The sequence below is a fragment of the Dysidea avara genome, chromosome 6, assembly GCF_963678975.1.
Source record: "Dysidea avara chromosome 6, odDysAvar1.4, whole genome shotgun sequence".
In the NCBI taxonomy this organism is placed as follows: Eukaryota; Metazoa; Porifera; class Demospongiae; order Dictyoceratida; family Dysideidae; genus Dysidea; species Dysidea avara.
The window spans coordinates 13216204-13242094 of NC_089277.1; the positions used below are offsets into that span (position 1 = coordinate 13216204).

General features: G+C 36.3%; 3 protein-coding genes and 2 non-coding genes across 9 annotated transcripts; 3 read left to right on the forward strand and 2 right to left on the reverse strand.

The window, feature by feature from the left end:
• Nucleotides 1–188: 188 nt before the first annotated feature.
• LOC136258896 (c-Myc-binding protein homolog) lies at nt 189–3102 on the reverse strand. The gene is made up of 5 exons (XM_066052273.1): nt 2942–3102; nt 2761–2884; nt 2504–2631; nt 388–420; nt 189–331 (listed from the first exon to the last, which is right to left on the reverse strand). The coding sequence occupies exons 1-5, from the start codon at nt 2948–2950 to the stop codon at nt 314–316; spliced, it is 312 nt and encodes a 103-aa protein (XP_065908345.1). The 5' UTR covers nt 2951–3102; the 3' UTR covers nt 189–313.
• On the forward strand, nt 2993–14410 carry LOC136258891 (ribosomal protein S6 kinase 2 beta-like). 3 transcript variants are annotated; one of them, XM_066052264.1, is made up of 24 exons: nt 2993–3103; nt 3543–3646; nt 4063–4119; nt 4970–5080; nt 5475–5556; nt 5610–5690; nt 6096–6199; nt 6261–6367; nt 7706–7743; nt 7936–8018; nt 8116–8175; nt 8229–8299; nt 8696–8784; nt 9030–9094; nt 9400–9499; nt 9557–9636; nt 9689–9877; nt 10322–10369; nt 10607–10654; nt 10864–11074; nt 11171–11280; nt 11863–11939; nt 12742–12994; nt 13932–14410. In XM_066052264.1, exons 2-24 carry the CDS (start codon nt 3578–3580, stop codon nt 14049–14051), a joined length of 2253 nt encoding a protein of 750 aa, XP_065908336.1. In that variant the 5' UTR covers nt 2993–3103; nt 3543–3577; the 3' UTR covers nt 14052–14410. The 3 variants fall into 3 exon arrangements, with proteins under 3 accessions (XP_065908336.1, XP_065908334.1, XP_065908335.1); XM_066052262.1 differs by lacking the exon at nt 2993–3103 and adding an exon at nt 3264–3453; XM_066052263.1 differs by lacking the exon at nt 2993–3103 and adding an exon at nt 3265–3453 and having other exon boundaries at nt 6096–6175.
• LOC136258892 (polycomb protein eed-like) lies at nt 14084–25884 on the reverse strand. 3 transcript variants are annotated; one of them, XM_066052266.1, is made up of 14 exons: nt 25752–25884; nt 25595–25681; nt 25479–25544; nt 22968–23068; nt 22395–22419; nt 22270–22351; nt 20154–20245; nt 16699–16829; nt 16447–16630; nt 16138–16202; nt 15941–16001; nt 15817–15890; nt 15370–15438; nt 14084–14295 (listed from the first exon to the last, which is right to left on the reverse strand). In XM_066052266.1, exons 1-14 carry the CDS (start codon nt 25779–25781, stop codon nt 14214–14216), a joined length of 1149 nt encoding a protein of 382 aa, XP_065908338.1. In that variant the 5' UTR covers nt 25782–25884; the 3' UTR covers nt 14084–14213. The 3 variants fall into 3 exon arrangements, with proteins under 3 accessions (XP_065908338.1, XP_065908339.1, XP_065908340.1); XM_066052267.1 differs by lacking the exon at nt 15370–15438; XM_066052268.1 differs by lacking the exons at nt 14084–14295; nt 15370–15438 and adding an exon at nt 15577–15772.
• On the forward strand, nt 17855–17927 carry Trnar-acg (transfer RNA arginine (anticodon ACG)). Its single transcript has one exon. It is a non-coding gene; the product is annotated as a tRNA-Arg (tRNA).
• Trnar-acg (transfer RNA arginine (anticodon ACG)) lies at nt 19035–19107 on the forward strand. The gene has a single exon. It is a non-coding gene; the product is annotated as a tRNA-Arg (tRNA).
• Nucleotides 25885–25891: the final 7 nt, after the last annotated feature.

The following is a 25891-nucleotide window of genomic DNA, read 5'->3' on the forward strand; positions in this document are numbered from 1 at the left end:
TATCATCTATGGTACAGCCTAACATAAAAATCTCTAACACTCCCAAAATGTATTAGACTATATGGAGGTCTAAATATTTCAAGGATAAAATTTTTGCTGGTAACCCCCTAAACCTTGAAATCAGCAAAAACTTTCCCCCTCAAAATATTTAGGCTATACAGTACCGTTTTAGCATGCTAGGTACGGTATAGTAAACACACAGAAATATTAAAAAGTACATAATTATGCATCACATCTACAACTTGTATGTGTATCTGTGCTGGCTATAGACAAGGGTATGTAAGTGATCGCGTGTTAGTACAGGACTGGTCCCTCAGCTGTTTGTAGTCCCCTATAGCAAAAGCAACAACATAAAACACAGTTAGGTGATTAGGTGACTTTACATACCCCAGAAGCATCTGATCCTTCATATTTTGCTAGCTAGAATAAAACAGAAACAGGCGTTTGATATAAGCACAGATTAATTGTAAACAAAGAAATAGCAAACAAATCAGACTGCAATTTACTCCTAACATGATACAAAAAATTGAACGTTAGCAACAAAAACAATGTTTAATAAAATAAAAACATGACATGTGTCTACTACATCCTCGTACTTTACATATTTCAAGAGAAAAGTTTTTCACTGATTTTGACATTTGGGAGGCTAACAACAAACTCTTATCCTTGAAATATTTAGTCCTACATTTGGGATTGTTAGCAATCTGCAACTTTATTACAACATTGAAATGAAATATTTAGGCTATAATTATGGTGTTGAAGTTTTTGCAGTGACTTCTGGTAGTACCATACAAGTTACGTGATATAATGTTAAATTCTGTTGTGGGTGAACATCTTATAACAATGACAGGAAAAGAAGCAATGTTAAGTGCTGAAAAAACTAGAAAAAAGGAAATGTTTCCTATAAATGCTGTAGCCACTACGGTACCTTGTTTTATCTATTACTCAGTTATTCCATATTTAGCCAAACTACTTTTCAATGTTAAAACCCTTTCACAGCCTTTCCTGGTGTGACAATATAAAACACACGCTAAGTGAAACTGTTGTTGCTATTGTACTTTTAGTATAAGCATGTGTATGTATGTTTGCATTTGTACAATGCATGACAATGCATCTCTGCATGTGCTACACTTCTTATATATGCACTTGCGTTCTTTCTAGTACATGCATATGTAGTTGAAACACTAGATGTATGAATGGTACATATACAATGTAATGTAACAATGTTTGAAATGAATAAAACCTCCATGTTAGTTAGGAAGATGCAGGGTGCTGGCTAAGAATTACTCTTAAAAATATTAAACAGTGAAAGTATGGTATTCATTTTGAAAACAACTACACAAAATTGGCTTATCTAGAGTAGAGATTTAACAAAATTAGTCAGATGTTCCCATGACACCCACATTCTTGTCTTAGGTCACTAGCGCAATCAAGTTATGGCACACAGCAGCCAATTTCTAACCAGCATAATCAGTCCAATCAACAACTTGAAGGTTGTGTAAAAACAGAGCCTCTAGGCATGTTTTAATTAACTCAAGCCAAAGCCAACTAAAATCTCATAGCAATGCTAATTGTGAGTGTTAATCTACAATCAAACCTACCTTTTAATACACAGCAATCAACACTATAAGTGTTAATTATACTGTAACACCTGCAATATGACCATTACATTTTGGAGAAAACAGAAATTAAAATTGCATGCGGTTTTAGGACCTGCACCTCCTACACAGTTTCATACTCACAAATGTCAAATATCATAAGAAGTTTTCAGCAATTTAGAGATTCCAGCATTGCATTTGCTGTGGATTCAGAAAAATATTTGGCAAATTTTAATAATGCCACACCTATAAATAACAGTGAATTCCTACTACAGAAAATTACAACATTATACATACACTGTCATCGAATTATTGTAAAATCAATTAGATTGACATGTAGCAATTAAATTGGTTTGCATTATAGTGATGCCATGTGTGACTGTATTGAATGAGATGGCTTCCAGAGGTCACATGCTGTTACAAGTCATGTACGATTAATTATGTAAAGAATTAAAACCACCAGGGAATAAAGTATTTGCATGACTGATGTCTTAGGATTTGCTAACAGTTGTTGCATGCATGCAAGCACATTACCTGTATGTTTGATGTTTTTAACCAGCCTCAACCATAGTTACATTCCATCAAACATAAACACCTTGATTACAAGGATTTACACACAGCTAACCTACTGCCTATCGACCCAATCTGTTTCCCAACAAACTGTCAAATATCTTGCCTACTAGACAAAGCCACTTAGCTTTATAGGTTCACGTAGGTTGTGAATTCATAACATCTACCATTATGGAACTCTTGCATTAACAACATTTAAAAGATCACAGGATTTTTAGAGAACATTAACAATATGCGATACACCAAGAAAAAAGATTATGGGTTCCCAAGCTTGAAATATGCAATACAATTCAAACTTGGATTTATGGATACACATTAGACATATTAAACTTTACCTGTTGTTTTACAACAGTCAGTTCATTTTCTAGTTTCTTGTTTTGCTCTTCTAATTCACGGACACGTTGTTGTAATGCATCGGTATCAATACTTTCAGGTGGTCCTCCATGAAGGTGCTTCTTCACAAATGTGCATACAGAAGTTAAGGCATCACCATGGTGAAATAAACAAAACAAAAAATCCCCTAAATGCATAAACATAAAAACGTGCACACATTTTATACGGGTTTCACAGATCTGTTTTTACGTCAAAGGATATTCTAAAGGATCCATTGGCTTCTCTGGCTCTTCATATAGGCCGACCAACACTTTCGTTAGCGCATCAAGTATCCCATTACTTTCCAAATACTTGCGAAACTCTTCTCGTTTTGTTTCGGCACTCTTAGAGATTTATAAGCACACAATAAACCTTCTGGACATTAATGCACAGTCATTTACCTTGCTCATTTCTTTCAGCAACTTTTAACTCTCACGTGACCTATAAAGCGCGTTTATTAATACGCCCACGTGTGTAGATCACGTGTGCCGAGAAAAGAACTGCTCGCTTTTTTGTCACCAGTTGCAGATCATCGTTTTCAACAATTGACGATATTTTCATAGGTATGAAACTGTCTTAATTCTATTTACGTGCAGCAAAGTTACCCAAACGTACTACTTTAGTCGGTTTTAATACCGCAACGTCAAACCACTTGAGCAACTCCGGTTATGCACATGTATGGTTTGTGTTTGTAGTGCGGAACGAGCGCCTTCCTTTTTCTACTAGCTATATATTTTGGTTAAATAATGATATCAGTTTTAACACATTGGAGTAAAAATTTAGTAGTAACAGTACTTTTTAACGTAGCTAGTAACGGCGGTAATGATAGGTGCTTTATACCAGAGATCAAGCTTAAGTGCAGCGTTCGATAATCGCTTATCGTTTGGAGAAAAGCCGTACGTTGTTGAAAAAGGTCCGTATATCGCTTTACCATTTGTGTTCCAGTGTGTGTGTGTGGTGTTAATTGTGACTCCCGTAACTGTTGATTCTTGATATTTATAGTTGAAAGGCACATCGCAGCGTCTTGTCGATTAAGTATGCCGCTCGCTCAGTCCCACCCGTGGCAACCAGTGCCGGTGAAACATGAAGAATCGGACGCAACGGAGGTGAGGAAAATAAATTTGTATCTTGTTACATGTTCAGCTTTGGGATGACAAAAAATTGTTGGTTAATTTTTGCTTGAGGGTTTTTGTACTAAGTGTTGTCCATTTCACTAACCACAAATAGCTCATTATAGTAGAGAATTCCATTTTATCATTACTACATATTTTTACCTTCATATTTAATATCAATCATTCTGTTCAGAATTCTTCCATTTTAGTTTTTAAAACATGTTGTAATTGATACTATTATAGCTATGAGGTATTGCTTACACTCTAGGCATTTGCGTTAATATTCCTGGTGATAAAATATCGTCTTTTTGGTATCCATAGTTTTAGTCCATCCTGTTTGTCGTATTGTTAATAACTGTGTAGTAATCATTAGTAAATATTTTCTTCTTGTTTGTACATTCTTCTACTAGGAGCCAGCTGATCATGACGTCCATATGGACACTAACCAAAGCATCTCTACATCAGAGGTATGGCAACAGGAATCAAGTATATAAGCACACGTACATGATTGCATGCTCACATGTATATGTGTGCACACACAGAGAGCACACATACATACACACACACACAAGTATGCATGTAGGTTGGAGTCTATGTATGTACTTGGACATGCAAAACTTCCACATGATTGTGCCACACGTATGCACGTTTTGTTCAACTACCTGGAGAACATGCTTGCCAAGTTAATAATGTATTATGCACTCTGATAACTGTTAATGTCAGTTTCTTTGTGATAGTGATGTTACCAGTGTGTAAATCCTTTAGTCACACATGTTGGTTTACTAATGAACTGATTTGTTTTGATGTCATGACATTGTCTGTTGTTGATATAATTTGTCAGCAAGTCTTTCACTTTAAACTACAGATGAGCTTGATGTTGGTAGAAAGCGCATGTTTTCATTTGGCAGTCATACTTCTTACAATCTTAAGCTTTCTTAGATGCAAGATATTTAAATGTTGATCGTCTCACCTATCCACAGTGTTGGTTTTCAACTTGTATGCTGATTGATTACTGGAACGTACAATGTTATTTTTCAAATTCATTGAATATTGGTACTAAGTAGTACTATAATTATATGTAATCTAAACTTGCAATCAAAGTTAACTGACTTTGACAATCCGGTTGTTAAGCATAAGAACAAAGCTTATAGAAATGTATACACAGAGCTTTCTATTAGAATTGTGGTTTGCCAATTATCCTCTCATGTGTGGCAATATTACTTTTTTTGTATATCTGTTCTATGTCTTATCGATCATATTGTGACATGTTCTACAAAGCATTATTCCAAGACATGGATTCATTCACATATTTTATAGATGGAGTCAGAATACAGTCTTGCTAGTATGATTAGTGAAGGAAAGTTACCCAAGGCAGACCCATCCCAGTTTGAGCTTCTAAAAGTTTTAGGCCAAGGATCATTTGGGAAGGTAAATTATTGGCTTCGTTGTATGTTAGCACTTACTTCATCATAATGTTGGTTATGTCACTGTACTTCCTCAGCAGTAGTCTGGTGTCTATGGTGATGACACTTTGTGGTTTAGTGATCCCTTTATGCATGATTACAACACAGAACTTTGGATATTAAATTTCGATATCCTGATTTGGTCCAAATTAATAAGTTGCATGATAGCTGACTAGAGAGGTTTTAAAAAAATAAGCAATCTAATTGTCTTGATTTGTACTCTAAACTTAGAGCTAATATATCCTTGGGTAGACAGACATACGGTATAAGGGTGACCTCTTAGCATTAGTACTGCATTATATCCTTTTTGGGACATCTACCAGAACTACTGTACTGTTCATCTTTAATTTCCTGTACAGGTATTTCTGGTTAGGAAGATAGTCGGAGTTGATGCTGGTAAACTGTTTGCTATGAAAGTGCTTCGTAAAGCTTCTCTAAAAGGTCTGTATCATCCAGTGTTAGTTGTACTTGTGATGCATATGTTTTGCCAACAGTTAGAGACAGAGTAAGGACAAAAATGGAGAGGGACATTTTATCAGATGTTGTCCATCCTTTTATTGTAACACTTCACTATGGTGAGTGCTATATAAATATGGGTGTATGCATGCATGTGTTTGATGCTGTACTGTACCTAGTTTGCATATGTATATGTAATACAAGAATTGTTATCACATAGCTGTAGTGTTATCCACACAAACTATACACTTGTATATCCGTAATTCTAACTTAAGGAAGAGACCATTTGATACGATACATGGCCGGGACCTACACCTGTGTAATACCTGTGATGTATAATGTACCATGTACAAAGTTGTTTCATCACATGCTTTTTCAAACTTATTTGACTAAAATTTCACACTACTGTAGTGATGTGATTGATTTAGGTTGTGAAATACTACATGTGTAATGGAAATCACTCTGACAATGGGCATTATTTAGAATAAAGATCTGAATATTTTTTGACGTTTTATTCGATACAGCTTTTCAAACAGAAGGGAAGCTCTACCTGGTGCTGGAGTTCCTGCGAGGTGGTGACCTGTTCACCAGACTCTCTAAAGAGGTTGGAAATCATTTCTCCACTATGGTGGGCACTAATTGAGAACTTAAAGTTACTATCCCTGCATCTTCTATCCCCGTACATTCAGGTGATGTTCACGGAGGAAGATGTAAAGTTTTATCTCGCTGAGCTAGCTTTGGCCCTGGATCACCTTCACTCACTAGGAATTATTTATCGTGACTTGAAACCTGAGAAGTGAGTAAAGCAATGCCATATAACTTGCTGGGTTTTGTGTCCATTTGTAGTAAATGGGTTTTTGTACAGATTGATGTGTACGTATCAATACTTTAATGTACATGGTGCAGCAATCATTTAATGCAATGTGTCAAAAGCACACAGCCACATACATATAAATGTACACATGCGTGCTCAAATGTTCAGTATATATATTGCACACCATGTATGTATAGTATATTGTATTTTGCGTGGGAGGATCAAAACGTGCTGCCATGTACTGTATTTGCCCATACAGTATGGTGCAGATAATTGGACATATACAGTAGTACGCTTGGGCGAATACCAAAATACACTACAGTTATGTAAGGAATGTTGCAAAAACAGTCCCACTCAGATAGCACAATTGGTCACTTTTGTGACATTGTAAATCGTTAAAATTAACCAAACCAATCCTACCACTTTGTTGTACAAGTAGTTTTATATTTATATGAACACTTACTGTACTGATAGGCAGTCAAATACTTGAGACTAATGTTCCAAGCAAGCTGATCAGGAAGTGCAATATAACACTTTATGCACCATCCATACTTGTATGTGCAAAAGATATAATAACACTTTGGGGGCGGTGTCTCACTGTATTAGCCTCTTGATACAGACCCTTGTATTGTACTTTCTGAGGTGGTGCTTTAACTCTATAATGTGCAGTACACTGTACTGTATGTAATCAGCTGATAATTAGATAATTTCTGATGCTATTCCAAGTAGGTGCATCATTTGTTTTCCATCATTTGTTTCATTAGTTGTGGTGTTTACGTGATTAATATAATGCACTGTGAAAATTGTGTGTGATACCATCCCATAGACTAGTTATGTAAATTACAGTACATGTATAGTGAAACTTGTTGTATATGGTGCAGAACTATATAAGGTAACTACCCATGTTTAAGTTTTGATTTACAGGGTACCATAAATATTGTTGGTATAGTGGATGTATAAGGCAGTAGACCATGATTGTATGGTATACAATACATTGCCAGGAACACAGCTTGAATTTTGTTTCTTAGAAGAATGCTCAATGGGAGCTTGTAGTGGTGATAGTATCGAAGTTGCATGCTTCATGGATTCTGTAGCTTACAGCCTGTAGATTTTATAATATATATTGTGCCGCATGCAATTCAGCATCACAGGATGCATCCATATATATATATATATGTCATCCATACACATCTCAACATACTTATGTATACATGTGCATTTAAACAACGGCTCTGTTTAGTATCAGCTATATGTGCCCTAGGTAGTAGTAATATGTTGTGGAATATAACTTGATTCTGGTGATCTTATGTTTTACTTCAGCATTCTACTAGACTCTGATGGACATATTAAGTTAACAGGTATGGTGTGAGTGTGCCACAATTGTGTTTCAGTGTTTGCATTATTGTATACAATTTGTTAGTACATGTCCTTAATTGTTACAGGTATAGTGTTATATTATTATTGTGTACTGCTTGGCAGTGATGTGTGTTTTGTGTCAAAGGTGTATAAATTAAATTTTATCAGGCCTATATACTGTTTTTTTTTGGTAGATTTTGGTTTAAGTAAGGAGTCCATTGATGAAGACAAAAAGACCTTCTCTTTCTGTGGTACAGTGGAGTACATGGCTCCTGAGGTTAGTATAGTATGTATGCACTGTGCTGTCTGCGCACATACTCATGCAAATGCATGTACATGTATGTATGCATGTTATTATGGACTTATGTTTCTAGGTTGTTAATCGTCGTGGTCATGGTATAACAGCTGATTGGTGGTCATTCGGTGTACTGATGGTGAGCACTATATAGAATTACCATGTATTGCACTTACCTATTCATTTCAACAGTATGAAATGCTTACTGGCTCTCTGCCATTTCAAGGTGAAAACCGCAAGGCCACCATGACCATGATATTAAAGTAAGTGTAGAAAAGATGTGTAGTGATACTAGAGTAATAAAGCTGGCCCACTGGTCCAATGGATAAATGAAATTATGGCTGACCCAAGTCAGGGGATTCTAGGTTCAAATCCTGCAGAGCTGGTGGGATAGTGATCAACCCTTGTAATATACAGTATGACCTGTACCAGAAGTTACTGTTTTAAGCGTTGAATGAATGCAGACAATATTCCAGGCTCTTGGAATGCTGTCTTGGGGATCAGTCACCACTTGTCTGTAATTTTCAATGCAATTTTAGACTTTTTAAAGTAAACATTCTGGTTATGCAATATTACATGTAGCTTTCTGGCAGACCCCTGTAATTTACTGTATGTTGATCAACATGTCATTCACAATATTATGTATACATTTTTTGTAGGGCTAAGCTTGGAATGCCACAGTTTTTAAGCCCTGAAGCACAAAGTTTACTCAGGGTGCTATTTAAAAGGAATCCTATTAACAGATTAGGTAATTGTGTGCATATCTGTGTTAAGAACATGTATCTTCATTTTCCTTGATTAATTCATGCATGTGCAGCTTGCATATTAATTTGTACTTTGAAACATGAGTTGTGTAACTGTAGAAACTGCTAATTTGTATTTACATACTGTACACTAAAATATATACACATATATATATATGCATTGATGTACTAAATTGGAGCTATTTTTAGGCTTCTCATTAGATGATGTAATGTGTGTTGCTATTTTTAGGTCATGGACCAACCGGTATTGAGAATATAAAGGCACATCCATTCTTTGCATCCATTAAATGGGAGGTAAATGTGTATACAGCACTGCTCCATGTTGTCATATGTAATTATCCTTATTCCACAATGAGATCAAACTCATATTGCCACTCCAACATTATTTTGTTCTTCATGTTTAATTTAGTTAAGCATTGTATTGAAAGCTATAGCCTCATTGTTTAAGTGTTCAACTCCTGGCTTGTGGTTTTATTTTGAGGGTGATTCTTCTAATATATGGTCTTTACAACTTTAAGGGATTCTGAAACCACCATGTACAGCAAATTAGACTTTATGGTTGCATGTAGGATGATTTGTGGAAATATTTATTTTCTTAGAAACTATATAAACGGCAAGTAAATCCACCATTTAAGCCAGCCTGTAGCCGTGATGATGCATTCTACTTCGACTCTGAATTCACTTCACGTACTCCACGAGGTGCATTAAGGAATTAATAAGATTTTTTTTCTTTTTATAAGTTTAAACTTTCTTTAGATTCACCTGGGGTACCTGTGAGTGCTACATCTAAGGAACTATTTCGTGGATTCAGTTACGTTGCTCCAGTATTAAAAGAGGTGATAAAACTACGCTCATTTAACACCAATTTATTATGGTGTGCATTAATAGGAAGAACAACTGAGACAGCCACCTAAAAAGCCACACATCCACATGAGTTCCCTTGGGTCACCACTACCAGTGAGAACTAGTAGTATTCATGATGATTATGAAATTCGGGACAGTGTCCTTGGTTATGGTACTTATTCAAGTGTCAAGCTGTGCATTAATAAAAATAACAGACAGGAATTTGCTCTAAAGGTACTGAGTATTATATATGTATTCATGATAGGTTAATTGTATGTGTTTGTATGCATGTGTGTGTGTGTGAATCTTGTTTGTTTATATGTGTGTGTGCACATGGCCTCCTACAGTGCAGTAGACTTTTGGCACTTGCAGTATATATAGTCCATGTGTAGTACACCATTATTTTTCACTGTATATAGATTGACTGAGTTAGTGTGAAAGTAACAGTCAAGGTTTCCTTCCTTTTTGTATTCATGGTTTCCCAACTATATGTGTGCACAGTGTGTATACTGTGAACCAGGAAGCCACTGCATTGTGCATCCTTTTTCGAGTAATGGGAATTTGCCTTAAAGGGGGTCTCCCAAACACGTATGGATGTGTATGCTGTTTTGTAGGTAAAGTTTATCATTAAGGACGTGTATGTGTGGCATTGCCTGATGTTGTGTTGTCTCATTGCAGATTATCAATCGTACACTACACAAACAGGACCCTGATGAGGAGATAGAGGTGAGCTAGACACACGTAGATGGATGTATAAGTAGGGTGACTGCCCTTTTGTGGTATACTTTGGAGGTGACTAATTTTTATCTCCCCTGTAATTAAAAATTCAACTAAATTAATTTCAAGAGCCATGCATGTGTACAGTACTTGACAATGCATTAATTATTTCTGCTGTTTTTTTAATAAATGTGTATGAAGAATGATTACAATTAATCCCATATGCTGTTTGTTTTGTTAATACAGATATTGCTGCGTTATGGCAACCATCCTAACATCGTTTCACTAAAGGATGTAAGGGAGTGTGTATAATTGGTTGTAGGTTACATGTTGTATTTGTGACAATTATCTGGTTAACTACTCATGCAGTAAAGCTTATTGTGTACATGTATTGTAGCTGCTTCACAATAAATTTACCGTGGTAGCTGCTATTATAGTCAAATTTTCCTAGGGACAATGTTTAGGGACAATATGTTTACAATATTCACTTCCTTACATTGCAGGTATATGATGATGGTACTAACACAATGTTGGTTATGGAGTTGATGAGAGGTGGAGAGTTATTTGACAAGATCCTAAAGCAGAAATTCTTCTCCGAGAGGGAGGCTGCTGGTGTGCTCAATGTTCTGGCTGATGCTGTCAGCTACCTTCACAAGCAAGGAGTGGTCCATCGAGATCTTAAGCCCTCCAATATTCTCTATGCTGATACATCAGGTAATTGTATATGTGTGTGTGTGTGTGTGTGCATCTTTGTGTGTGCGTGTATGTGTGTACTTATAGTTTGTCATAGTATATTTCATATATATTTAGGAGCTCCTGAGTCATTGAGGATTGCTGATTTTGGCTTTGCCAAGCAGTTGAGGGCTGAAAATGGCCTTTTAATGACTCCATGTTACACTGCCAACTTTGTAGCACCAGAGGTAAAATATTTTTTTTGTTATTTGTTGTAAAGCAGCATTGTACAATGTGCATATACACATGTGCTTTACCTGTTATCAAACTAAGTTATCCCCGTTTAGTTTCTTGACTTTGTTTTTGGGAAATATTGCATGTCCTACACCTACGGCTGTATTTGAATAATCAAGAGTCTACATACTTGATTTTATTTATAAATGTCTGTTTGGGTAATTTGCTAGCTAATAGTTCAAAAGTGTAGCATGTTTTGTGTGAAGATATGCTAAACAATGTGTATTATTATTACATTTGTGTTTAAGTTCCCATTGATTACCGTGGAATGCATATCCACTTCTTTGTACATAGTGGGTGTACCGGTGTGGTATTTTTCTGGAGGATGCAGCCCACATAGATGCTTTACAAATTTAGGTACATTTTTAAGCTCTCTTGAAGCTACACATTTTATGGGGTGTGGTACATCTAGAATAGCACTTCACCAATTTTGGCTTTAAACTTGGAATATATTTATACTGCAATTTTATCAGGAATGTACATAAGTGTGCATCTTTGCTACAAGTATGTGTATGATGTTACTGTACACCTTGTAGGTACTAAAGAAACAAGGCTATGATGCTGCCATCGACGTATGGAGTCTGGGTATTATTCTCTTCACCATGCTTGCTGGGTAAGTTGGGAATATTGCTGCATGAGAAGGGTTTAAAAGGGTGTTTAAATTGCCTAAAGGTAGAAGTTAAGTAGCTATTGTATTTTAAGAGTTTTACAACTGTACAACAATTTGTTATACACACAGCTTAATTGAAGGATTGTTTGTTTTTGCAGTACAATTGATTGCAGATTGCATGCAAAATGCAATTCGCACCCATGATTGTTCACACAAAGAGTTTTTTTTGTTGTTGATTACCTTAGGTCGTTAGACAATGCTTGGGGCATGCTCACATTTGTAAACATTGTGAGAAAACATGTGCAAATTGTTCATTGCATTTTGCAAGCAATCTGAGAATGACTGTATTTACTATTTCAGAATCTCAGGGTTTCTTTTGTTCCATATAAGAAACCTTCTTTTGTTAATGCTTAATACATGGGTTGTCCATGGCTTACACAAGTACATTCATCACATCATTTACAAACTGTTTTGTGTCGACAATTTGTAACTTATAGGATTGAGCTGTGAGGTTTTAAAGTGATTGTTGGCATATGTTTTCAGTACAAGCTACAAATTGTTAGCTTGTATAGCTTTGACGTGTGACTGTTTTTATGAAATGTCATGCTTTAAATACTGTTAGTAAATCTGTTGTGATGAAAAATAGGTCCATCTGATGAAACATTTGTATTTTAAGTATACTATATCACTATATGCCTCATTATACAGTAGCTAAATGTTGTCTCTCCCAATGCCTCTCTGTACAAAGTCCCCAGCTTGTGGTGTAATTGCACATTAGGTCTCAAGTCAAATATTTTGCTTGTAGGCAAACACCCTTTGCTCAGGGACCAGAGGACTCAGCAGAAAAGATCCTTACTCGTATTGATCAGGGAACACTGGACCTCACCAGTGGCAACTGGCGTAGCATCTCACCTGCAGCCAAGGATCTTGTCCAGCGCATGCTCTATGTTGACCCGGGTGCTAGGATCACAGCTATGAAGGTGTTACAACACCCCTGGGTCAGTGACCGGGCCAAACTATCTGAGATCAAGCTCACCGTGGCAGATACCAAAATCAAGGTAGGTAAATGGTTTACTGTATGTGAAGATGATACATATTAACCTATTGAGATTTTTATAATCTCTGTCTCGTGAGTAGTGTCATTAAAAAATTAATTGTACTATTGAACATCTGTGTGTGGCAGATGGGACCACCATTGGTTCAGTAAACTGTGTTTGGATATGTGGTAGATCATGTGCTTAAGCTGTTCTTTAAAGGGGCTGTTTCCAATGGCTTGGGATTTTATGATATATGTTGTTTATAGTATGGGGAATATATATACCACAGTGAATTTTTTTTTATCTGAATACAACACAGTTTTAAAAAGACATCCTATAGTGTGGGTGCGCCCATGCCAATACCTGGTCCAAGTTGCCAAATTACAGGTACAGGATATAACTACAAACAAGGTTAATAGGGATTTTGTGTACATCCTTAGTTTGTGTTATTTAACCCTGTCTTAGTTAATGTTTTACCTTGGTAAGGTTTTTTTTAAACCAACACCCCATGGTAAACTTAGGAGATAACCTATAGCTGATGAAAACATTGCTCCATTTCTATAGTGGTATATTTCGGCATAGTTTCCTCCACTCACTAAATTCATTATCCAGTGAACATATTAGCATTATATGCAATAGTCTTGTGTGGCTTGCTGCACAGTGGGTAGCTAGACTTGTAGGAGTGTTAGCTCACATATTGGTGGTCCCCACTTTGTGGTTAATACTGAAGACATGTAAGTGTGCAGGTCATTTGTATGACATTAAATGCAATATGTATCCTTGGAAACTGAGAACTGTTTCTTATGTACAAAATTGCATTGTGTCATTACAAAATTAGATTCACAATGATGTGATGACATGAACCCTGTTTTATCTGTATTATCTATTTGTCACACTTCAATTAATTGCTTTCTGATTTGTGATCCAGTATGTAACAATTACACTAACTTTGTTACAGGGAGCAGTAGAGGCGACATTCTCGGCAGTAAACACACCGACATCAAGGCAACTGAACCCTGTTAACCAATCAACCCTAGCCCAGCGTCGTCAAAAACGAAAGAGCTCCACTTCCATTTAGACTACCAGAAACTAATCAAAACTAGAAGATAGTATTTTTGTCTTATTTTAATAGTGTGTGTTATTTATAGGCATTAATTGTAATATCATTACAATACAACATGCACATGTATTTTTGTTATTGTAGATTATTAGAGTGTGTGGCTTATTTTTTAAGCAGGTTTTATTTGGCAGTGGCATAGTCACCTACTGTCTTGTGATCCCAGAGCCAAATGGTAGCATTGTCACATCCACAAACAATGTGTCTGTAAACAAACAAATATCATTTGTAAACAGCTTAGACTGTGTAAATAAAGTTACCATTTTTTTCTTATACATATATTGTCATATTTATTTTAGATGTAATGTGTACACTTGTCACTTTCAATAAATTGCATGCTATGAAGGTTTGCAACAAAAGCTACAAAATGTGAAAATTATTCATTCTGTATACTTTGAAAGTGTACTGAAATACATCACCATTTTGAAATACCACATTCTTTTGAGTTGTATGTGTAGGTCTAATTGTACCATGTAGTATAAAGTACATACAAGGTATATAAACTGATTTTTTGAAAAAATATAGGAATTAAAATATTGTATGTATAAATGACCTCCCTTGTTCATAACTATGTCCCTACTCAAATGTAAATTTCTAATTTTTGTTAACTTATTTGTAATAATAACATTCATTATTGATTAGCTGCATCAGAGAAGTGAATGATGATTACTGAAACCCATGCCAAAGGGGCCTTATTGCACTTTAGTCCCACCAATTACAAATTAATGAAAAACAGTACAAGAAGTGCCTCTGCAATCAATCCAGTTTCACTAGGAAAATTAAAGCACTAAAGTTATGATGTGTTACTGCGAATCAATACCTATGCGGCAGTAGTACAAGAAATGGGACACGCAGGAGGACAAAAGTAGACAAGCATTGTACCTGCTGCAGTTGGCAAAAAGGCATGTCTTGAGCTGAAGTGACATAAAACAATGAAGAAATCAAGCCCATTAGTCAGCATCAGTCAGTAGAACAGTCAGTAGAACATTCAGTTAAACAAAAAAATATCATAGAAACATGTTGGAAGGATTTGGGGACATTTATGGGTTTGGCTTTGTCTAACCAACCAATACTGCCAAGCGTCATGAAGGAAAAGTGAGGCTGGCTGTTTGGGGGCAAAAAGAAAGCCCAAACCGCCATGGTCCCTATTATACAGCACTAGCAGTACTAATGTACTGTACGTTCACTAAAATTTCAGTTGCACTATAGATACGTGTACGAATGCTTGCATACAGTGTGTACCTACATGTAGCAACATTATTTATATACAGCTGCTCACTTTCCATTCTTGCTAATGGCTACATGGCGTACTGCAGTATTGCACTTGTTGTGACTTAGAACTTGAATCCTACAAAGAGATTGCATAGCATCTAACAAATCAACTACGTTCTGTTCTGAACACTTGTGTGCCATTCAATTATAAAATTATAAATAAATGTGTTCAGATAAGTGAATTTGTACTGGGATACAGGCAGTACTAGTTTTAATGAAGGTCCTTAAATATACTTTCTTTGTAAAATATTATTATATTAGTTAAAATGCAAAACTAGGATAGGTCAGTTAAGCTGATACTGAATGCTGTGTTGATGGATTTTCTGGTTAAATCACAGTGGTATGGGTTATACAGGAATCAACTTTTCACACACAAAATACTGTAGCACAATCTTCCACCACATTTTTTCCTATACAATTTACAAAATCACATGTTACAATATTTCATACATACTTGCTCTTTATAGGATCATCAATTGTCATATCCCATAGCGTTACCTTGCCAATCTGGTTGCCTAGTGCCAACAGCTATAAATGCAGTATAATGTACACACAACACAATGTTTATAGTGACTCACCCCAAGTCGTTCATTGAGGCACATCTTCATAAACCAAATCTCACACAGTTGTACCTCCAAGCTAAACAATTATAACTGTCAGTGAAGAACTGAGTAAAGAGTGTAAGGATTGCTGAACAAAATTTATTTATGACTATGATGAAATGTAGTTTTCACCTTACACACATGCATGCACACAAAACTACATCCGTACTCACCTTCTCAATGCCACCACACTGTCACCAGATACAGATGAAGAAGAGGAAGAAACAGGAGGCAATGGCTAACAAGAAAACACTCCATGAAAAGGAAATTCAACACCAATAGACACCATATGTTTAGTGCTAGCAAGAATTCATAATGTATCTTAAAGCTAGTACGTACTTATAAGTAAATACAGGAAAAGAAGCATTTTACAGATCATAATGAAATCATCAAAACAGAGGCGACGTAATTACAAACTGAAATTCATTGGTGAGGAATGAAGCAAATCACCTTCCTCCACTCTAGTACTATTAATTGCTCACTTGGCTGCTGCTAGTGGGTGTTGTGTCGGGTGATAACTGAAGGACTGGCTTCCACCATACAACCTTGTTCTCACATGACTTAGAGAGGATGGTGTTGCCAAAGTAGCACACACTGTCCACGTAGTTAGAGTGGACCTCCCGAGTACTGAAGGCTGGAAAGTGACATCGTAATGTGGGGAAATTTCTAGTAGAACCATAGTAGTTAAACTCTATATGCACACATAATACACCTTACTCCAAAATCTTACTAACTTGTTTGACCTTGCAGAATGTTGCTCGGATGCCTCAATGGCATCCTTTATTTCACTAGTGTCCAACTGCCACACCTTCAGTGAGTGATCCATACCACATGACACTATGCTTCCACCAAGCATGTGAAAATCCTGTGTGTATGTGATGAACAATCGTACTTATTTTACCTCAGAAAAAAATTGCATAATTTGCATGTGTACTCTTGGTTCTACTGTAGACAAAAACATTTTGGTATTAATCTTCTAAAGTAGTCACACCGGGAAAAAAAATCTCTGCATCATAGTCACTACCTTCTGAGATTCTCAATGTACTGTATGTATAGTCTTTCATATACAGTAGCACAAAGGCTTACATGTAGCATATAGCAGTTTGGCTGGAACAAAGACACTAGGTACGGTACATACCGCTCAAATGCAACGTCATCTTGCGAGAGTGCGAGCAACAAAAAGAAAGGGCATGACACTCATTCCCATTTCACTTGCAAATATTCATCTTGTTTTAATTGTGATGAATATTCACAAGCAAAGCCCTTTAATTAGCAAGTTTTTTTTTTATCTATCACACTCTTGCGAGATGATGTTTTGATTGAGTGGTACCGTATTTTGGGCTATAAACAGTTCTTCTGCTAGCAGAGAATTTTGGCCAAGAATCCAAGTTTGTAATTGTCAGTACTTTAATTTCAAAACTGATATCAAATACCGCTATACAATTACTACAAATTTTACGAATTACTAAACATTGATGAAATGACAGTACACAAATTCTGCAGAAAAAAACAAACTATTTTGAAGATCCCATTTGCTTCCACTTTGTATTCTGTGGGATTACAATAATTGTGTATGGGAATTCGGTTGGTGTTGACTTCATTACTACAGCAAAGCTACAGTAGAATTCCAGTGAGTCATGTTTGTTGTCCAAATTATAGAGAATGTACAAAAATTCCTTAAGTAGATTATTGAGGAGTCAAACTAAGCATGATGCAGAGTGTGTACACACAAAACATATAGCAAGGTACAAGACTGATACACATCCTACAACACCACCAACACTACAACATAGGAACACATTAAAACTGGAACACATCACACACAGTATACAGGTGTAAGCAAAGAGCCATACTGTTATTAGCCAAATGGCACATAGTAATCAAACAGATGGCCCTGTGGCCCAATGGATAAGGCATCTGACTACGAATCAGGGGATTCCAGGTTCAAATCCTGGCAGGGTCAAATCATTTTTTTTCTATGATAATTTTTTTATTGTATGTTAAGTTTAACAGCTATATGCAATTGCATAATGGTCTTGTCTTACAACAGTAATTGTCTACTTTACCAGCTCACTTTGACCTTATATTTCACTTGGCAACAGTGTTGGGCAAGTTACTTTGTAAAAGTAACTAGTTACATATTACATATTACTTGCAACTGAACTATTTAGTTACAGTTACATATTACCCATAAAATAAAGTAACTGTAATAATATTACATTGTGTCCACAGCCTTAAGCTGTCACGTATGAAACTACCACCTTATCACGTGACATGATTGCGTTGTTGGACAATATGCAAATTTTGGTTATAAGTAAGAAGCTGGTGAATAAGCTTCATTCAGTAGGCCTCGTTACTTCGTTGTGGCTAGCCGTTACTCAAAGGACAACTAACGAGATTAGTAACTTCGCTACTTGTAGTAATAATATTACGTAATATTAGACTCATTACAGTAACTATATTACTTAGGTAACGCGTTACATTTGTAAGTAAAGTAGCTTGCGTTATATTACCTGTTTTTATAGCGTATTTCGTTATATTACTTTGTTACCACAAAAGTAATAATATTACGTAACGCGTTACATAAGTAACGCGTTACTCCCAACACTGCTTGGCAACAGCTTCCTACACCAACACTACTACAGAAGAACACACCATGCACATTAGGTATATCTTCAGGTATAGGTGACCTCCCTTGTTTCACTACTTTTTACTACTTTTTATTCTTCGATCCCCATAATATTCCTAGTACTTGTATTATTAGCAAGTGTTTAGTGTGATTGATCTGATGATTCAAATATAGTGAATACAGTTGTTAGCCAAGTAGCGCATATCAATCAAACAGATGGCCCTGTGGCCAAACGGATAAGGCATCTGACTACGAATCAGGGAATTCCAGGTTGAAATCCTGGCAGGGTCACTTGTTCATTTTTTTCTTCTTTTTCTCCCTCTCTCTCTCCATTGCTTCTGTTATCATTTATAAATGTAAAGTACCTACAGTACAAGATACTGACCCAGATTCAACCCTGGTGCATTCAACATGACAAACATAACAACTACATGCCAACCAGGCCCTGTGGCCCAATGGATAAGGCATCTGACTACGAATCAGGGGATTCCAGGTTCAAATCCTGGCAGGGTCGAATCTTTTTTATCCATGATTATTTTTATTTTTTTTAATTACAAAAGTTTAACATTTATGCAAGAACACACAACATAATGGTCCTAATTGTCCAGCTCACTTTTTGGAGCTTTGCTAATGAAATACAGCATGAAGAAAGAATGGCACCAGTGATTTTGTTTTCGTCTGAACATGTGCCCCCAACCATCAATAACCATTACGCTTTGTCTTCAGCTACATTTGATCCATTGCACAGTGTTACAAATGATGAAAACTTCAAGAAGAACCTCTGCAATCAATCCACCAATAACAGGGAAGCCATCACACAGCGCTACCACAAATCGACACCTTGCGCTAGTCAGCAAAGACAAATGGGACAAAAAGGAGAACACAGGTAAGTCCATGAAGCATGCACTGTACATACTGCAGTATGCCAAAGGTATCTGTCAGGCTGAAGTGACATTGAACAGTAAAAAAATCAAGCCCACATAGCCTTAGCCGTTATCAACTGAAGGCATCAGTCAGTTAGACAGTGTCAGTCAGTAGAGAATTCCACTGAATAAATTTCTTTTAAATTTTGTAGTGACCAATTGGAAGTGTTTTAGGTCATACTGAAGGCACTATAAGTATAAGGGCTTGTAACTGCCAAGGCACCATGAAGGTATTGTGAGGCTGGTTTTAGGGTGATATTTTCAGCCAGATCTTCATCCCAATACAGTACTAATATATATATATATATGATATACAACATTACGAAGTGTTGTAATACACTGTAGTACTACTTCAGTATAGATTATATGCCAAGTTGTCCCTGTGTACCAATGGATAGGGCATATGACTAGGAATCAGGATTCTAGTTTCAAATGCTGGCAGGGTCATATTACTTTTTTGTTTTTTTACTTTACATTGTAAATCCTCAATAAGATAACTGATAAACATTATTGTTTAAAGCTTAGAAATTAAAAATTAAGAGTGCACACTTCTCCAGGTTCATTATTGACAGAACATGCATACCTACTGAATACATGCAACTTCAGTCTCTCCATCTAGTGCAATGCAATAACTTACTGTTCCTAACACTTCATCTCTGTGACCATCTACTCCACCAAATATAGCAACACACACATCTGTCTGTATATTCCATAATCTCAATGAATGATCTGTAGGGAAACATCACAGCATTAGCAGAGTTGGAGGAAGGTATAAAAAGTTGGGAGGGTCAAAATCAGGGCCTGACACCATTATATGGAGCATGCTTGCAGTGATCGCAAGCATGCCCTCCAGGAAAGTTTTGTGCTATACGAGATTTAAATCTGGTGGCAATTTTACACTTGTGATATTACACAAGGCAGTTATTGAATGGTAATCAAATGAAGGGGCTCCAGCCCTCCCCCTTAAGGCCCTTCCAAAGGAATCTGGGGAGGTTCACCCTCTAGCTGATAAGGCCTTACAATTTTCATTTGTAAGCTGAAACTGCACACATTTTGTATGATGCAATCTAAAAATTTACAGGTACCTATAATTGTGAAGAGAAGTGTGGCTAAAGATCAAAATACTCCAATAGAACAGTTACCGCACATTTCATTGGATACTCTGATAGAGCAGTCAAAGAGCACATTTAGAGATTAATTATAGGGCATAACTGAAGCATGATAGGGGAAATTTACATTCCTCTGGTGATTTTAAAAGCATAATTGGCTTAGACCTAAAAACTGTATCAGTTAAAGGTTTTGTAGCACAAAAACAACATGAGTGCTCTATTAGAGTATTTGATTTATTAAACTGTATTCTCAGATAGGGAAATAGGAGGATTCCCATGTTTGACACTCAGACTGCAGCAAACCAATAAACACACACAGTGATCCAGATACTCCAATAGTATGGCAAATCTATAGATAGTCCACACGTAATATTTACTAGCACAATGCTACACTTGTAATATCATTCAGCTATATCTAAGATTAAAAGTGAATGTTTAATCCAAACATTTTGCAATTTAAGATCTGTATTTTGTTTCACTTTCAGTCAGAAAGAACCTATTGTATGTACACACTTGAATGTGCATTCTAAGATCTGTATTTTGTTTCATTTTCAGTCAGAAAGAACCTTTTGTATAAACACAACTGATAGAATTTGATACAGTATCTATACTTACAGGATATACACCTGTATATCACTGGATACATTAAAGGTTTAATAAAAACCGTAATTTACTTTTCTTTGTTGTAGAATAATTTTTGTATGCAATACTTGTATGAAAATTTCTTACAGAAAAATTTTAACATAAGATTGAACTACTCTAATAGAACAGTCATTCATATACAGTAAATCATACGAAAATATTTTACACGAAAAAGCAAATTACGGTATCACATCTTCTACACATAGTCTGCCCAACTGTGTTCACACACTTTTCTTGCCAGCTGTTACATGTATTGAAGCGGTTTCTGTGTCAAACAAAGCTCTCCTTATCGAAGAGTGAAATGTCTTTTAAATGAAGCTTCTAACTGCCATCGTTTGCTGTTTACAGTGCATTGAATAAAAAACTCGCTGGATGCAAACCACAAGTAAACACCTATTCCATTCAAGTTAAGCATGTCTTTATAAATGTGTTTGACACTAAAGGGTTGCATAGTTTTAAGTGATAGAACACGTGATTGCAACTGTTAGGATTCAGCTAGTGGCATTGTTTTTCGTTTTAGCGTACCTTTTGGTTACAACTTACGTTTTGTTTCAACAATCTTTTGTTTGCTTTGGCAACCACATTTTTTTTGTTATATGTTTTATTTTATTTTATGCCTTTTCATGTAACTTTTCATGTCATATCTAAAGGGGAATTAAAATTTTGCCCATAGGGAATGCACAGGTATCAGTCTATCATAATCTATACTTATTATGTTACTTGAATGCATGACATACTCAACAGGGAAAGCTTTGCACTGCAGGGCAGGTATGGCACTGATGTTCAATGCTTATGACTTTCAGTTAGTGTGGAAATGGTCCAGCACTTTGGGCAAGTACTAATGTTATAAAAAAAGAAAACTATAATTGTCAATATACTCTAATAGAACAGTCAAGTAAATTTAAGTAACCACTTTTACACAGTAGTTGTACTAAATAAATAATTACAGTTAGAAACTGGTTTACTATGTTGATACTTTAGTATGTTGTCTAATCTTATCACCTTTACTAGCTGAGAGAACCAACTGTGGAATAAGTGGGTGAGTCTTGAGCTCATTGATAGCATTGCCATGACCACAATAGGACTATGAAGAGATAACATATCTGTAATAATTCAATAAGGCTCACCTTCCAACTTGCTACTGTAGATGTACTAAAAACAGAATATACAAGATGGTTACTTGATGAAACCACTTACCAATGGTGTATGTTCTATTAGAGTATTTTATAAAAATAAGCACGTCTTACAACTGTACTGACAATAGTGAGTTACTAATCTAAAAATCACTACCAGATAAGCTTTAAAGTTTCACTGAGCTACCTTGAAATGGTGCATTAATAATTTTCACTGTAAAGAGCAGATGTAACAGTACACCTTATAGCATGGTTCTTTGCTGGATACTGGGATGAGTAACCACTCTGAGTTTTATACCGATAAAAATTGTTGCACTTGCTGCATTTATCTTCCATGTATGAATGCCACAGTGAACACTGATCATAATACTTGGTTGTTAGCCAATGGGACAACAGCAAGGAATCAGGAATGGTCTGCACACATGACCGTCTGTCCTACATGCTGTAGGTGTTCTCAAGAAGTCAGTTATGCTTTACATTCACACAGGGTGGTAACCATTAGCAACAACAAACAAACAACCTGCCATTTAAATTTTTCTCATGCTATATATGTACACTAGAACTCACTTGATGACCCTCAGTATTCCCAATGCACCTGCTACAACCAGCAAGGAGTGGCAGTTATCCTTATTAATGCTCCACGTGCAGGTGTAGTAACATTCTTCACTCTATACAGAAAATGAGATGGCAAAACAACAAACTATCTACTCTTCAGTACAGTACAACTACCACCCAAATTTCTTGTTGCACTATTTGTGACCAGGTGTGTGAAAATAGGGCATGAGAGCACAAACTACACCTTGTCAGATTTGTAACAGGTCATGTTTCAGTACTGGAATAAAATATTTGCATGCACTCTGTAATTAACTTGTACTAAAATGTATACATCTAATTAAAAGTTTAATAAGGGCTGAAAATTGCATGACTATAATTATGACAATGACATAGAAAGTTATGAGTAATGAAAGTTTGAAAAACAAGCATGTACCTACATGCCCTGTTTTTACAGACCCAGTCATATTTATTGCTTGGATCCATTAATATTAAAAAGGTACAAATTTTTGCTTTCTTTTATACAGCAACCCAAAATGTAGGGTTGCCCTTCAAGACACTGTCGTCAAAAGCCCATCATACCCTGTAGAAACATCATACATGACAAAAGTACTTTTATGAAAGTCTTAGTCTAACATTAGTCTGCCTGCATGCCTCACTCACTGCCTGAACAAATTAGCAGGGCTAGAGGCTAAACAGCACATTAATTGAACACGGCCACTATTTTACACTACTTTAGTTCACACCTGGGATGTGCTTTTTGGTGTTCCAATGAGTGTCTGCCTTCTGTGCCTTACATTTCCTTTTAATCTTTGATTATACTGCTTGTCATCTTCTACATGTAATGAAACTATCTTAAAGCATAATTTTTTGCATCAACACTATCCTTGAGGAGTACATTTAGATGCCACAAAGTTATTTGTACATGTATAGCTACACAATGGGTTTGTACCTCCCAATGATCCAGTTAGTCTTAAACAATCAAACATGACAACCACACCCTTAATTGTCTAACTACACCAATCGAGCATGATGGCCATGCCTAATCGCACTTGTAGTGATTGAACACAGTGAACACCCTTCTTGGTCTGGCTGCACTTATAATGAAAAGCATAGTGAAAAGCAACACATATATATGCCAATCATGTTATCCAGTCCTAATGCAACAGCTATGTACCATAATTACTCTAATAAAACAGTCATAGTTGTACCATCTCCCTCAACTGGAGATAGGAGGTCTCATTTTAGACTCTCCAAAGGTCTATAACTATTTTAGAGAATGGGGGAGGTTTCTTAGGACCTCATTATCTCCAAAAGATCAAAGGATTTTATGCATACCATCTTCTAAGTATACAGCATACCAGCGGCAGAGGAAGTAGTTGATATGTGGGGGGGCTGGGCTGACCCAGACTTATTTCTATAGTTTGGTAAGGTGAGACCAAAAAAAAAAAAAAAAGGTCACAACCAACTGATAAGAGCTTCCCACCTCACCAGCTACCATTTCCAGCTAATAAACTACATAAAAATCCTTACATAGCTCGCTACACACTGACTACTTTATTAGAGTGACTGCTCTATTAGAGTATCTCGATCTTTATCACGGTTTTCAGTCCCACTCCAAGAAAGATAATTTCGGTGTGATATCATTCTGAGGGGGGGCTTCGGCCCCCTAGCCCTCCCCTTTCCGCCGCCTATGCAGCATACACTAAGTTACATCTTGGATAATGTTTGGCCTAGTTTCCAAATCAATAAAAAATACAGGAAGTGACGTCACTAGGACTGCCATATAAGTACTGCCATGTACTCACACTAATTGCCCCTTTTTCTTGCTTACAGTTAGCAAAAGTAGGATCATGTCTTAATTCATCTTATCACCAGCACCGTAAGAAGCATTGCCAACTGTTACCATCACAGATGAAATCCTAAAAAATCATCGCATCTACTCGAATATGTTTATAGTACCAAAGAAAGATGGAGGTCAGAGGCCTGTCAAAAACTAAACAGATTTGTGAAATCAAGATGGAGGGCACAGTTAAAGCTCTTCTAAAGAGAAGCGACTGGATGGCCAAGATGTATGAGATCCCATTGTGTTCTCTGGCTCTTAATTGTGCAATGCACACTATAAATAATTTAATTTCATGTGCACTAAGCAGATGGCCCTGTGGCTCAATAGATATATAAGGCATATGACTACAAATCAGGTTTAAATCCAGGCAGGGTCGCACATACTTAACCTGTATTACTTTTTTACAAACCACAAAAGGAGCTGAAAGTCATTAGTTAAGATAACAACAGAGAAGGCATGGCCTTCGTCCACTCTTCACATTTGCTTATAAATGTGGCAAAAGTAAAAAATATATGTACTAGTAGTTTACAGCTAGCTACATATACAACTTGTGGCCCAGGTGGCTAAGGCATCTGACTGCATAGATTATTGAAATTTCATGTCTTGTAAAAATACTGTGTCTTAGAAATTATAATTCACCCTTGAATTTTAAGGAAATGGATGTAGTACCACAAACTTACATTAGCATCATTGTAGGCTTGGAGGGGCTTGATAGTTCCATCTTCTTGGCATCGATACACAGTTACCTAATAGAATCCCATCATGTGCATGTGCTTTGATCAGCAGTCTCACACACCCGGTTGCTTCCAACTGTTGCAAAAGTCCGTTCATCCTCTAAAAATTCATTGAATTTTACTCCAAATATTTGATTTCCATGATCCTCCTGCAAAAGACAAAATACTTGGATACTTTCCGTATACTAACGGAGAATGCAAAACACGAGGATGCTCCACCTTAATATGAGACACACATTTAAACGCCATCAACAGCTAGGGAGTTCAGCAAAACTGAACTGCTTCGGTAACTTTACACTCCGTAAAAGATTCCTAAACAGATTTACGATATTTATAAATACATTTGAATTTTATAATTA